Source organism: Rhincodon typus, chromosome 20, assembly GCF_021869965.1.
Source record: "Rhincodon typus isolate 14 chromosome 20, sRhiTyp1.1, whole genome shotgun sequence".
NCBI classification, from domain to species: Eukaryota; Metazoa; Chordata; class Chondrichthyes; order Orectolobiformes; family Rhincodontidae; genus Rhincodon; species Rhincodon typus.
Genome location: NC_063351.1, coordinates 16,486,223 through 16,498,703, shown reverse-complemented (window position 1 = coordinate 16,498,703; position 12,481 = coordinate 16,486,223). Strand labels below are relative to the sequence as shown.

Sequence of the window (12,481 nt, the reverse complement as noted above, 5' to 3'; positions counted from 1 at the left end):
AGTACCCAGGTCAGTGCTTTTTTAAAATATATATTAATCACCCAGGCATGGGTGTGCAAGGCACAATTTCAAAATGTGCCAATGATTTGGTTCCCAATTTGGAAAGTAATTTCTGAACTGATTCTTATTCCTTTAACTATCATTATATTCATAACTATTGTTTTGTCATAAGATAGCAATAATACATGATGCAAATACAAATTCTTCAAAGTGTTAAATAGAATTGAATATGTTTATGTTTTTTGTTTAAGGTGTGCTAATAATGATTTCTAAAACTTTAAATCTAACTGACTTAGTTCCTAATCCTTGCAGTTTATTTTGTGAATTATTGCTTAACATTCAACGGTATCCTAAATTAACCAAACTTTTGTGTAACAGCATTACTAATGATACTTGGGTGTGTCAGTTGATGCAATAGAAGCACTGTGTCAAAATTAAAATTTGAAAATTGGCTTCCAACAGTGGTAACATTACTAGTTTAGTTATGGTCTTCAGAATATTTGAATTGTGCATATCCTGGAAAATGGTAAATGATGAGCCTTTTTTTTCCAACCTGAGACGTACGGCACTTTGCGAGTGAGGACGTTTTCCTGCCTCAAGCATTTGCAGTGACAGATGAACTTCATATAGCCTTGCCCCCTGGTGACTGAAAGCCCAATTGCAGTACCAGGTCTAACAGGCCAAGCAGCTGTGGTCCTACCTGCCACCCTTAGGTTGTTGTTGTTGAAGAACATAGGCCCGATCACACTAAAGTTTAAAATTCTGCCAACAGGGAAGAATTTTAGAAGGAATTTCTTAACTGCCTGCAAAGCCTCAGTCTTGCCAAGCAGGACACTCTCAAAATCTCTGGTCCATAAGGAAGCAAGAGGCTATAGGCTGTACATTAAACTTTTGGGCGTATATACAGACACAGACCTAATCCTGTATCTTGGAAAGCCCAGCAAAGGTCACCATGACCTCTGTAGCTCCTCTGTCACTGTGTCTGGGGACCAACAGTGGCACAATTTTCAATTCCTCTCTGAATGCAGGAGAGGTGCCAGAGAACTGGAGGACCAATGCGATACCATTATTCAAGAAGGTGGCAAGAGATGAAGCTGGAAACTACAGGCCAGTCAGTCCATCCTTAGTGGTGGGGAAGCTACTAGAAGCAATTGATGGACAAAATTCATCTGCATTTGGAGAGGCAGGGATTAATCAAGAACAGTCAGCATGGTTTAGTTAAAGGGAGGTCATGTTTGACCAACCTGACTGAATTTTTCAAAGACAAGGCCAGGTGTGTAGGTGAGGGTAATGCATTTAACATAGTCTACTTGGACTTCAGCAAGTCTTTTGATAAGGTCCCACATGGGAGACTGATAGTGAAAGTAAGAGCCCATGGGATAATTGGATCCAGAAATGGCTGAGTGGCAGGAAGCAGAAGCTGTTGGTTGAGGGGTGTTTTTATGACTGCACTGAGTGGGGTTGGGATCAATGTCTGGGCGCTTGTTGTTTGTGGTATATGTAAACAATTTCGACTTGAATGTTGGAGAGTTGCTCATTAAGTTCGTGGATATGATATGATACGGTATAAAAATTGGTGGGATGGTAATTAGTGAGGAGGATAGCCTTAGATTATAGGAGGATCTGGACGAGCTGATCAGCAGCAAATAGATTTCAATCTGGATAAGTGTGAGGTGATGCACTTTGTCAGGACAAACAAAGCAAGGGAATACATGATGAATGGAGGGACCCTGGGAAGCACCGAGGATCAGAGGGAACTTGGTATGCATGTCCACCGGTCCTTTAAGGTGGTAGGACAGGTAGATAAAGTGGTTAAGGCATACAAGATATTTGCCTTTATGAGCCAAGGCGTGGTATTTAAGAGCAGGGAAGTTATGTTGGAACTGTATTACAAGTTGATTAGTTCAGAACTGGAGTATTCTGTGCAGTTCTGGAATCCACATGATAGGACGGATGTGACTGCACTGAATAAGTTGCAAAGGAGATTTACCAGCATGTTGTCTTGGCTGGAGAGTTTCAGTTATGAAGAGAGATTGAATCAGCTGGGGTTGTTTTCCTTAGAGCATTGATTGAGATGTATATAATTATGAGGGGTAGAGATAGCAGTCAGGAAGAAACATCTCCTCTTGGTAGAAGGATCAATCCAGGGGCATTTGATTTAATGTGGAGGAGGGTGAGAGGGGATGTGAGGAATTTTATTTTTCACCCAGAGAGTGGGGGTAATCTGGAACCTGCTGCCTATAATGGTGGTAGGGGCAGAAACCCTCATACTACCCTCATAAGTAGTATTCAGATGTGCACTTGCAATGTCAAGGCATACAATGCAAGGGCTGAGTACTGGAGAATGGCACAGAATAGCTGGAAGCTTGTTTTTGACCAGTGCAGACTCAATGGACTGAAGGGCCGCCTTCTGTACCGTAAACCTCTGTGATCATCGATGCAGATGAAAATAGTATTTCAGATGTGCCTACTTCTTACCCATTCATAGTTTCAGGGTAATATACAAGAGCAAAACTTGGCACAGAATTATGTTTCTTAATTTTTTATTTCATCTTTTAACTCCAAGACTAGTTATGTCCTTGGCACATATTCAGTTTTTTAAAAAAGTCACATACTCAGCAACTGGTTGACATGAATCAGAGCTTGCTTTGGTTAATTTGATTCATAACTTTTTTTTCTCTTTATTCATTCACGGGATGAGGGTGTCACTGGCTAGGCAGCATTTATTGTGCATCCCTAATTGCCCAGAGAGCAGTTAAGAGTCAATCGCATTGCTGTGGGTCTGAAGTTGCATGTAGGCCAGACCGGGTAAGGATGACAGTTTCCTTCCCTAAAGGACATTAGTGATCCAGATGGGTTTTTCCTGACAATTGACAATGGATTCATGGTCATCATTAGATTCTTAATTCCAGATATTTATTGAATTCAAATTCTACCATCCGCCATGGGGGAATTTGATCCCTGTCCCCTAGAACATTATCTGGGTCTCTGGCTTAATAGTCCAGAATAATACCACTAGACTATTGCCTCCCCCAGTAAATGAAATCAAAATGAATTTAATTTTGCATGGAAGCATATCAATTTATTTTATTCTAATGTGTTTAACCACTTTATATCTCCCGTACGCAGATGTATACGAAGTTCCAGATACAGAGGTAAGTTTGTGATTCATCAGATCTAAATATTTCAGATTAAATTTATGTTATGAACACAGTACTTTAAACTGTATCAGCAGAACTATTTCCTAAACCTACAATTTTAATTTGACATCTTCGGAATGTCTTTCTAAATAGTTTTGTACTGCTATTATTTCCGCACACAGACAAGTGCAAATGTCACACTACCCTCTCAGTCTTAGTAATAGTGGATCATCTGGATGCAAAAGAATGGAAACAGGATTGGACCATATGGTTCTTCGAGCTGTTTTCCTCATCCAGTCTGCGACCTAACTCCATGCATCTATAGCTTAATTTACAATATATAAATGTAGGAGAAACAAATTATGACCCAATAAAATTTAGCATTTTTAACAATATATGGAAAAAAATTTCAGTAAACGTCAAGAATCTCAAAGCCTAAAACCATGAGCATTCACTGACAAAGGAACAGGGGATTAAGACATGAAAGACAGTTGTGCAGAGAGAAGTCTTCAAATATTCTGTCATTGCAATTGAAATGAAGGTGCTGTATGGGTTGCTTGCCAAGATGTTTCTCTGCGTGTGCTGGTGCATAGTACCATTCCCATATGTCAGTGCAATGGCCTACCCCCAGGGAAGTGCAGCCTATTTATGGGCTGTTGCTCTATGACCCTTGGACCAAACAGATGCTGAAAGATCGATGCCAGTAGCAAATGTTAGGGCCATTCTTTCATCATGCTGTGGTCTGAGATTAAAGTAGAAAGAACCCACTGGCCACCTCCAGATAGGTATTGCCAGGACTTATGGGTATAATTTTGTGTCACATGCCAAATAACAATGCCCCTTGCTCACACTGATGTGGAGGTGCCAGTGTTTGGCGGGGGTGGACAAAGTCAGAAATCACATGACACCAGGTTATAGTCCAACAGGTTTATTTGAAAACACAAGCTTTCGGAGACTCAGTCCTTCTTCAGGTGTTGGTGAGAAAGTAGAATCAGATATGGAGTTTATAAATAAAAGATCAAAGATTCACACCATTGATGAGGATGTATTAAACAAACCTAAGATGCTATTAAATCTTTAATCAGTTAGGAGGTTTTAATTGATTTAATATGTATATGTAAATCCCCAAATTCCTTTCAAGTCACAGTTATAAAACTAGTCTGACTCCAAACTAAAACACAGATTCTAAACAAGGTCTCACACCTAACATGCATTGTCTGACCTAAAATGTCACCTCTTCTTTACACTGATAAAACCTTTTTAGTTCTCTCAGGACCGTGACTTGAAAGGAACTCGGGGATTTACATATACATATTAATCAATTAAAACCTTCTAACTGATTAAAGATTTAACAACATCTTAGGTTTGTTTAGTACATCCTCATCAAAGGTGTGAATCTTTAATCTTTTACTTATAAATTCTGTGTTTGATACTAACTTTCTCACTAACACCTGAAGAAGGACCGAGGCTCTAAAGCTTGTGCTTTCAAATAAACCTGTTGAACTATAACCTGGTGTCATGTGATTTCTGACTTTGTCCACCCCCGCCAAACACTGGCACCTCCACATCAGTGTGAGCAAGGGGCATTGTTATTTGGCATGTGACACAAAATTATACCCATAAGTCCTGGCAATACCTATCTGGAGGTGGCCAGTGGGTTCTTTCTACTTTAATCTCAGACCACAGCATGATGAAAGAATAGCCCTAACATTTGCTACTGGCATCGATCTTTCAGCATCTGTTTGGTCCAAGGGTCATAGAGCGACAGCCCATAAATAGGCTGCACTTCCCTGGGAGTAGGCCATTGCACTGACATATGGGAATGGTACTATGCACCAGCACACGCTTGTGCTTTCAAATAAACCTGTTGGACGATAACCTGGTGTCGTGTGATTTCTGACCTTGCTCACCCTGAGATGGCTTTGTACATGCTTTGCCATAAACAGCATAATGTGCTTTTAATTGGAAAGCATCTGCTCAACCTTCCAGTTCATCAGAAGTTCCTTGTCTCAGAGAGTGATGCCGCAGCGATCTGTTCTTCCTGGAAAGACATGCAGCTGCCAGCAGTTCATCTCCCATGACGAAGTGGTTTCTCTTCTTGTGCAGAGTGCTGACGAACAGTCTAATCTCTGCCAGGCACTCTCTCCTGGGAGTCCTGTCTCACCAAGTACATCAACTCAAAAAAAAAATCACCACTGGCAAATCCACTGATGCCTGTGAAAGGAACTAGAGAGAGAAAATAAATAACTCTGTAGAAAGTCTAACTGTTATTACAAAAACACTGTTCAAAAATCACAATTACCACCAAGGTCCAAGAGAAAGCATCAAATCACTTGCCGCAGGCATGAGAAAGCTTTTTAAAAGGACTATTCCCTTCCCTCCAGCATCTCTGGGTGTGTCAGAAATATGGCGTGGACTTTCAAAGTGGGATTGGGAAGCAGACTCCTGGTAAATTCCGGATCCTGAACCCATGTCAAGAGACCTCTGTTTTTAAAATGTCAATGGTCTAATTGGCCCAGAGACAAGCCTGGCACCCCGTTAGAGGGTATTGAACATCACCAGGAGACAGGAGCAGCTGCTGTTTTGCTGTTTTGAGCAGACAGTTCCCTAAAGGCTCAACAGGCCATCAGCATCCATGGACGAGAAGGTACTCAGGCCAGTGTTAATTGGCTCCACACATTTGAATAAATAAAGAAACTAGTGTGGACCCTATGATTAATGTGACAGCGATACACAAACAAGCAGGAGACTGAGCTCACTCAAAAGTATTGCAAATTGCAGTGCCAAATGGATGGGCCCCATCGCAAGCTTATTAATGAACTGAGTGGTCGCTAATTGGCAGCGAGTGCTTTCTTCATTCTCTCTACAGAATCCTTTGAAACTTAAACTGTCCGAGATATCAGAGTCCAAAGGTGATCTGCAGCCCTGCACTTTCAAATTCCACAACTTTTTGAAACTCCAGCCTATGGTACCTTGCAGTAGCTGAAGTGGTGCCCTCTCTCCCTTAAGCATTCTGCTGAAAATTACATATATCTATTCACATTTATCCTTACTTTACATGATGAATTAATTAATTTATTATGCCTGTGCACCAATGAAATGTCACTTTAATCTCATTCATAACATAATTTCAACATCATTTGACACTGAAATTACTTTGTTTTGTTTAGGAAGCTTCACCAGTAGTGCCCAGGTGAGTTACAATTTTTGAGAAAGGAATAGTTCCAAGAAATTTCCTATTTATTGGCAGAGTGTGTGGGGTTTGACCTATTTGATGGATGACCCCTTGAAACTGCTATTTAATGAGGGTGTTTAATCATCAGTCATATTTTTAAAAAGACATGGACTATGTAAATCTGCATCTTGTTCATGCCACTGTGCAGATTGAGATCAGACCACCAGAGCTCCACCCACCGATCCTGCTGGTATATCTGCAGATCTCCCTATTTGTACGAAACTGGCAAGTCTGGAAACCAAAATGGCCGAATTCCAAACACCGTCCAGAGTGGAGATCAAGGATGTTTTCTTTTTATTGGCCTATCTGTACCACATCCTGTGAGACCAATTCATGCACAAACATTACTGTTCTTCTTTGGGAATCTAGATATATGGTATATGATACATATCTAAATCTATATTTTTCTAGTTGGACACGCTTGGTATCTTGTGGTATTTGTCATCTTTATCAGTTTGTGGTAGCGGTTAAGCCTATTTGGGGTAGTTTGTTGTCACCAATCCTCCATTGACTTTTTGCTTTGGAACTACTTAGTGATTAGTGGTAGAGAATACAGCAATGTAGAGTCTCTATAGAAAAATCACTACTTTTAAGTAATGGGAAGATGTGCAGCATGTTAGCAATAAATACAACTATGTTTGGTCAGGCATAATTACTCAGACCTTAGGGAGTTGATACAGATGCATCTGCTGAGTTTATTGGAAGGCTGGTTTGAAATGCAGAGTAAATGCCAACAGTATGGAATCAATTCCCACTCAGATAACCGTGATGGTTACCTTCTCAAACTCACTCCTCGCCTGAGATATGGTGACCCTTAGGTTAAACACCAATTATTGCTCTCTGGTGAGCCTGCACATCCATCACAGGCCAGATGGCCTACTCCTGCTCCTATTTCTTACAATATTATCTGGCTCAGGCTAGCTGCCCAAGACTAGGATCAAGGATAGCCCAGGCTGTATCCTTACGCATAGACAGGATAGTATATGGAGGAGCAAACCTCAGAGACAGTAGACTTGGTCTGGGAGAAAAGGCCTCAAGAATTCCAGAACTGTCCTTAAAACTAATGATTAGCTTTCATCTTTTCATATCGGGTACTGTTCAATCTTTTTGAAGATTTCTTTGCAAACAGTACGGATATCATTTCTGAAAAATTACTTGCAAAAGTTACTGTCCCCATGGATAATGGAAATGAATTAGCTGGCGTAATTGCAAAATACAGTTGCTGTAAAGCTTGGCAGCTACAGATTATAATGACATCAACCTTCTTATAGACAGATCCGATTACATGATTATCAGCATTCAAAACAAATCATTCAAGAAATTAACAGATATTTACCTTGGAGAAATGTTTCTAATTTTCACTAGATATTTAAATTTTTAAGAGTGATCCTGACTGAATCTCCACTGCCTTTTTAGTCAGAAATAAATTGCATAGCAATAGTTGTTTATTCAAAATTAGGAATGTAACCACTTCCCTTTTTCATCTAATTATGTACCATATAACATGGTGATAAATTGCTTGTCTTAATTGGAAGTAAATGATTATATCAATCCCTTAAACACATCCAGTTTGACACTAGCTTTCCACTTGTTGAATTGTACAATACTGCCCCCAGGTGGACTCTTTAAATATTTTTCTCCCACTTTTGCAAACAATTAAGCGTGTCCTGTACAACATGCGAACCCTTTGCTAAGGGTCTTTATATTCCAAAACATTATATGGCTTTTGATACATTATTTGTCCTTAATTTCAAAATTTCTATAAACTTATGTAATCCAATCAATTGAGACTCATGTGAGTAGGTTAGTGGTTCTGAAGAAAGGTCACTGGACCCAAAACATTAACTCTGATTTCTCTCCAGAGATGCTGCCAGATCTGTTGAGTTTTTCCAGTTTTTGTTTCTGATTTCCAGCATCCTTTTTTTTTATGTTTTTTGTTTAGGTCAGTGGTTCCACTGGTAGGCTATCTTGCTAGAATGAGGAAAACAGCCTTTGATCCTGAATTAGTTTCCTCTGGAACAGTTGATAAGATGCAGGTTGTTGTATACTCGCACTCAGAACTTTGCATCAGGGAAGTAAGGAAAGACCAGCAGTAGTGACAGCGAGTGCTGATAGCAATCTCTGACCCAACATAATCAATAACAAAAAGATCTTCCTGCTGGATGTTAAATGCTTGTTTCCTGGCCTCTGATCAGATAGGCTAGAGGCTGAAGCCTCAATGTTTCTCTCTAAAGGCTGCCTACTGACACAACAGGAAAATGAGGCAGGGCTGGTGGAAATATTCCTTCTGTCCTCTTTTCTAGCAAAATGTTCAGCATGTGTCTATTGGGAAAAAACTCTGGCAATTTTGGAACTACACAAGTTACTGAGAACCATCTTTGCAAGTCTGGGTCGTTTTTGTACATGTCGGACTAATCATAGTAAACAAATATGTTGTTAAGTTTGTTAATGTTAAGTAGTTTCAAGTAGTGGCTAGTAATTGTTTGAGGCATATATGTACATATGGTAGCCCCTGTAATAGTGGAGGGTGGAAGGAGCTAAGACTGAGTAGTCAAGAAACCACCTACCAAAGGAAGGTATCTCCATTGTGTCTTCATTTTATGTTTTACTGACCGACTTGGACCCAGAATGGCACCATTTCCTAAATGGCGCTGGCCCCGGGAGTTTTGACGTCTCAGATACTTTTCTTGGGTTTTAATTGCATGCTGTTTAACTTTACAAACTTCTCTGTTCTCAGTTTATCTATCGATGCTAATTAGACAAATTCTTTATTACTATCAAAAGGTCCAAGCCACAACTTCCTAAACCTGGATCCACAGGAACAGGAAGTCCATCGTTACCTCCTCGATCATCTCCGACAGTAAGCGGTACACCAGAAATACCCAGGTATGCAGTTTGTCTATCTAAATGACTGAAACAAGAAACCATAACATGCTCTGTTTAAGCAAACCATCTTAAACCAATTATTAATATGCAGCTGAGTAATTATTTAGAATAATAATGTATCATGAGAAACATGGGCATGTAACTAACATATAAACAGGAAATACTGGAGGCACTCAGACATGTAGAACTAAAGTAGATGGGCTCAGATTGAGGTTCTCAAATCGGGGGAACTGCAGCCATTGCTAGGGGAAAGGTAGGGGCCACGATGAGATTATCCATGTGTGTGTGAGAGGAGGCTGGGCTGTTGAACTATCAAGTACAAGAGCCAATAATGCAGCTGCATTTTGGACAGAGGAAGTGCATTAAGAGGTGATCGTATTACAGGATGCTGCAATAAGTTATATTTTCCTTCCACGATTTCATTGCTTTCATGAACCACGAGGAAATAATTCTAGAATTTTGAAATACCTTACTTGAGCTTAATGAGAAGTTAATTTTGTAGAATTACTCCTCACTTAATAAGTTGAAATGAGAGGAACCAACTTGTTTCTTTATTTATAAAAAGATGGAAAATCACAAAATGATTACAAGAATAGTTATCAAATTGGCCAAATAATTAAATTTAAATTAAAATTAAAATAATTCACAACCCCTGGGCACTAAATCCAACCTAAAAATAGGCAATAAGGTATTTTTCACCCATTTTCTGCTGGTAGTCAAAAATACAAAACTGCCAATAATTTGTCATGCGTGGTAGCAAACCAATGGTTTTATACAATGGAGGCCATTACCTTAAATTTATAGCACTGATATCAACATTTTTTTTTAAAGTAGCATCCTTTTTGTCTCCTACCTTAAACATTAATCTGTTTAAAATCAGTGAGATCTCGTACAAATATATTTTCTATGTTTGTCTTAACATAAAAATCCCTGATAAGGACATGTACATTCAATAGTCGCAGTTATGGCACTTACCTGGCTGTGTAACAGGAGTCTTGTTCCTATCTTCAATTATTATGGATATGTATGGTGGTGACACTGGTGCTACGTGCAGAAAAGTGTTCCAGTCCTAACATCAACATCATTCCTAAAAAACAAAAAGGTGATCAGAAAATTTTGAGGCAAAATAGGTACACATATTTTTGGATTTAAAAATAGTCTTGTTTCAGTCCGCATTAAATTATAGATGTGCTAGTTCTATCTAGTTGGAACACCGAACGTTAATTTCATCTTATTGCCCTCTTATACCTTAATTGTAAATTGATATGTATTCCTCACCTTGTGTGTTTTTTTTTCCCCAGAAGTGAAGCACCAGTGAACAGAAAAGCTCCCATTCCTCAACCCGTGAGTTTCAATCTTTAATAAAGGTCCTTTTCTGTTGCTGTTCAGATTAAAACAGCCTTAGCATTGGTGCAGGACAATCAATGGAAATATAGGTCCATGTGAAAATAAAAAACAAAATAATTAAGTAATTTGTTTTTGAAAAATCTAATAGATCAGATCACAAATCCCATTGGAGTTTGGCTGGAAATGTTTGTGTCTAATTATGACAATATTTGTGTGGAACGCTGGTTTCTTTATGTAAACTATTAGATACATTTCTTTGACAGAAACATGAATGTACTCCAGTCATCTGAGCTCTGGACAAAATCCCATTCTGATCTTGGACACAGATCTGAGTTTTATTTCTAATGTTATTTGCAGCATTTTCTTCATCATTAGGAAATAGTTGGTTACATATCAAGAATGTTCCAATGCTTATTCAGTTGCAGACACAAATTAGAAACTGTTACTCAATATTATACACTGCTGCAACCTTGAGTTACAACATGTATTTCCCTTTTTACTACCATAACGCTTTTCTGTCCTCTCTGTTACTGAGCCTTTTTTTTTCTTTTCTGCATTGCAAGGCATAATTAAGTAGTCACTCACAGGGTGATAAGTCATTTGTCAATGTGAGAACTGCTCTTGTCACCATTTATAAATAACAGTGACTAGACAACATTGCAGTTTATGATTCTAGCATGATATATGTCCACAAATTAAACGGAACTATCAATGACTGAGGATTCTAGTACATTCTGCAGAGAGAGAAGAATGAGAGAATTTTTGTTTTTGCAACAATATTAAGCTATGGATCGAACATATTCCACAACTGAGATTAAAATTAACTCCTGAAAATGGGATTTCCATTGAAACTTATAAAATACCACATTGTGGAGAAGGACTGGCAGCTGGACTTTTGAACAGGTGCATAAAATCATTGTTAAAGATTAAATTTGTTGTCATTCATTTTATCTTCTAAACAATTTAGTTGAATTTCCAATGGTGTTAGTTTAGGGCTTTATCGCCTATAGATTTTAATACCTTGCAGCCTTTGATCTGGAAGAACATACTTAAATTTAATTTTGAGAACTTATTTAAAAAATACAGGAAAGGCAGCGTAGTACATTGTCCATTCTGCAGAATACTTTTACAAAACAAAAAATCTTTGGCATCAAGTCTACACTGTGTGTAATTAAGATATTGGTTGTTAATGAGCCTACAATCTAAACAATTCAGTGTGTGATGCACAATGTACTGGTAACAACATGCATGTACTCTCAAGTACTAATCATGTAAAAGAGTAAAACTACAATCTCCCATGTAAATATTTGTTTTCATTTAGTTGGCATTAAAATGTCTGAAAGAAAATAAACGTAATCATTTAATTTTGTTACAGGAGGATGACAATGAGGAGTATGAAGTATGTGACCCTGAACCAAGTTAGTCATCTTTTTATTCCTCTAATGGTTTAGTTTAAGAATGGCCCGATTACCTCAGATTTAATCTGCTCTTATTCCTGAGGTGTGACTGGGTTCTGGATGTGTGATCATATCTGTACGTGTGCATGAATGACAAGATGATACCTATCCAGAGTATACAACCATATCCTGTAGGTGGCAGCATGATAGAGATTCTGGGTGTTATGAAAACAGTATTTTAAGTAAAATGTCAGACAATTTAAAGAACAGCAGAACATGTGGCGAGTGATGAAGTTTCAACAAGGGAACATTATATCATGTGAATAGTCAGACCATTGGATTATGATTAACTCCCTGAAACTCAAACTGCTGTAAATTTAAGATAACAAGGTGTAGAGCTGGATGAACACAGCAGGACAAGCAGCATCAGAGGAGCAGGAAGGCTGACGTTTCGGGCCTAGACCCTTCTTCAGAAA

At 38.7% G+C, this 12,481-nt stretch overlaps 1 protein-coding gene across 6 annotated transcripts in view; it reads left to right on the top strand.

The window, feature by feature from the left end:
* blnk (B cell linker) overlaps window positions 1–12,481 on the top strand; it is a 186,626-nt gene that overhangs the window by 148,936 nt on the left and 25,209 nt on the right. For all 6 annotated transcript variants that reach the window (XM_048608674.1, XM_048608673.1, XM_048608678.1 and 3 more), the window contains 5 exons: window positions 3,130–3,155; window positions 6,311–6,333; window positions 9,160–9,261; window positions 10,563–10,605; window positions 11,984–12,026. In XM_048608674.1, the coding sequence (XP_048464631.1) occupies window positions 3,130–3,155; window positions 6,311–6,333; window positions 9,160–9,261; window positions 10,563–10,605; window positions 11,984–12,026 (237 nt within the window). The remainder of the gene's footprint in view (window positions 1–3,129; window positions 3,156–6,310; window positions 6,334–9,159; window positions 9,262–10,562; window positions 10,606–11,983; window positions 12,027–12,481) is intronic.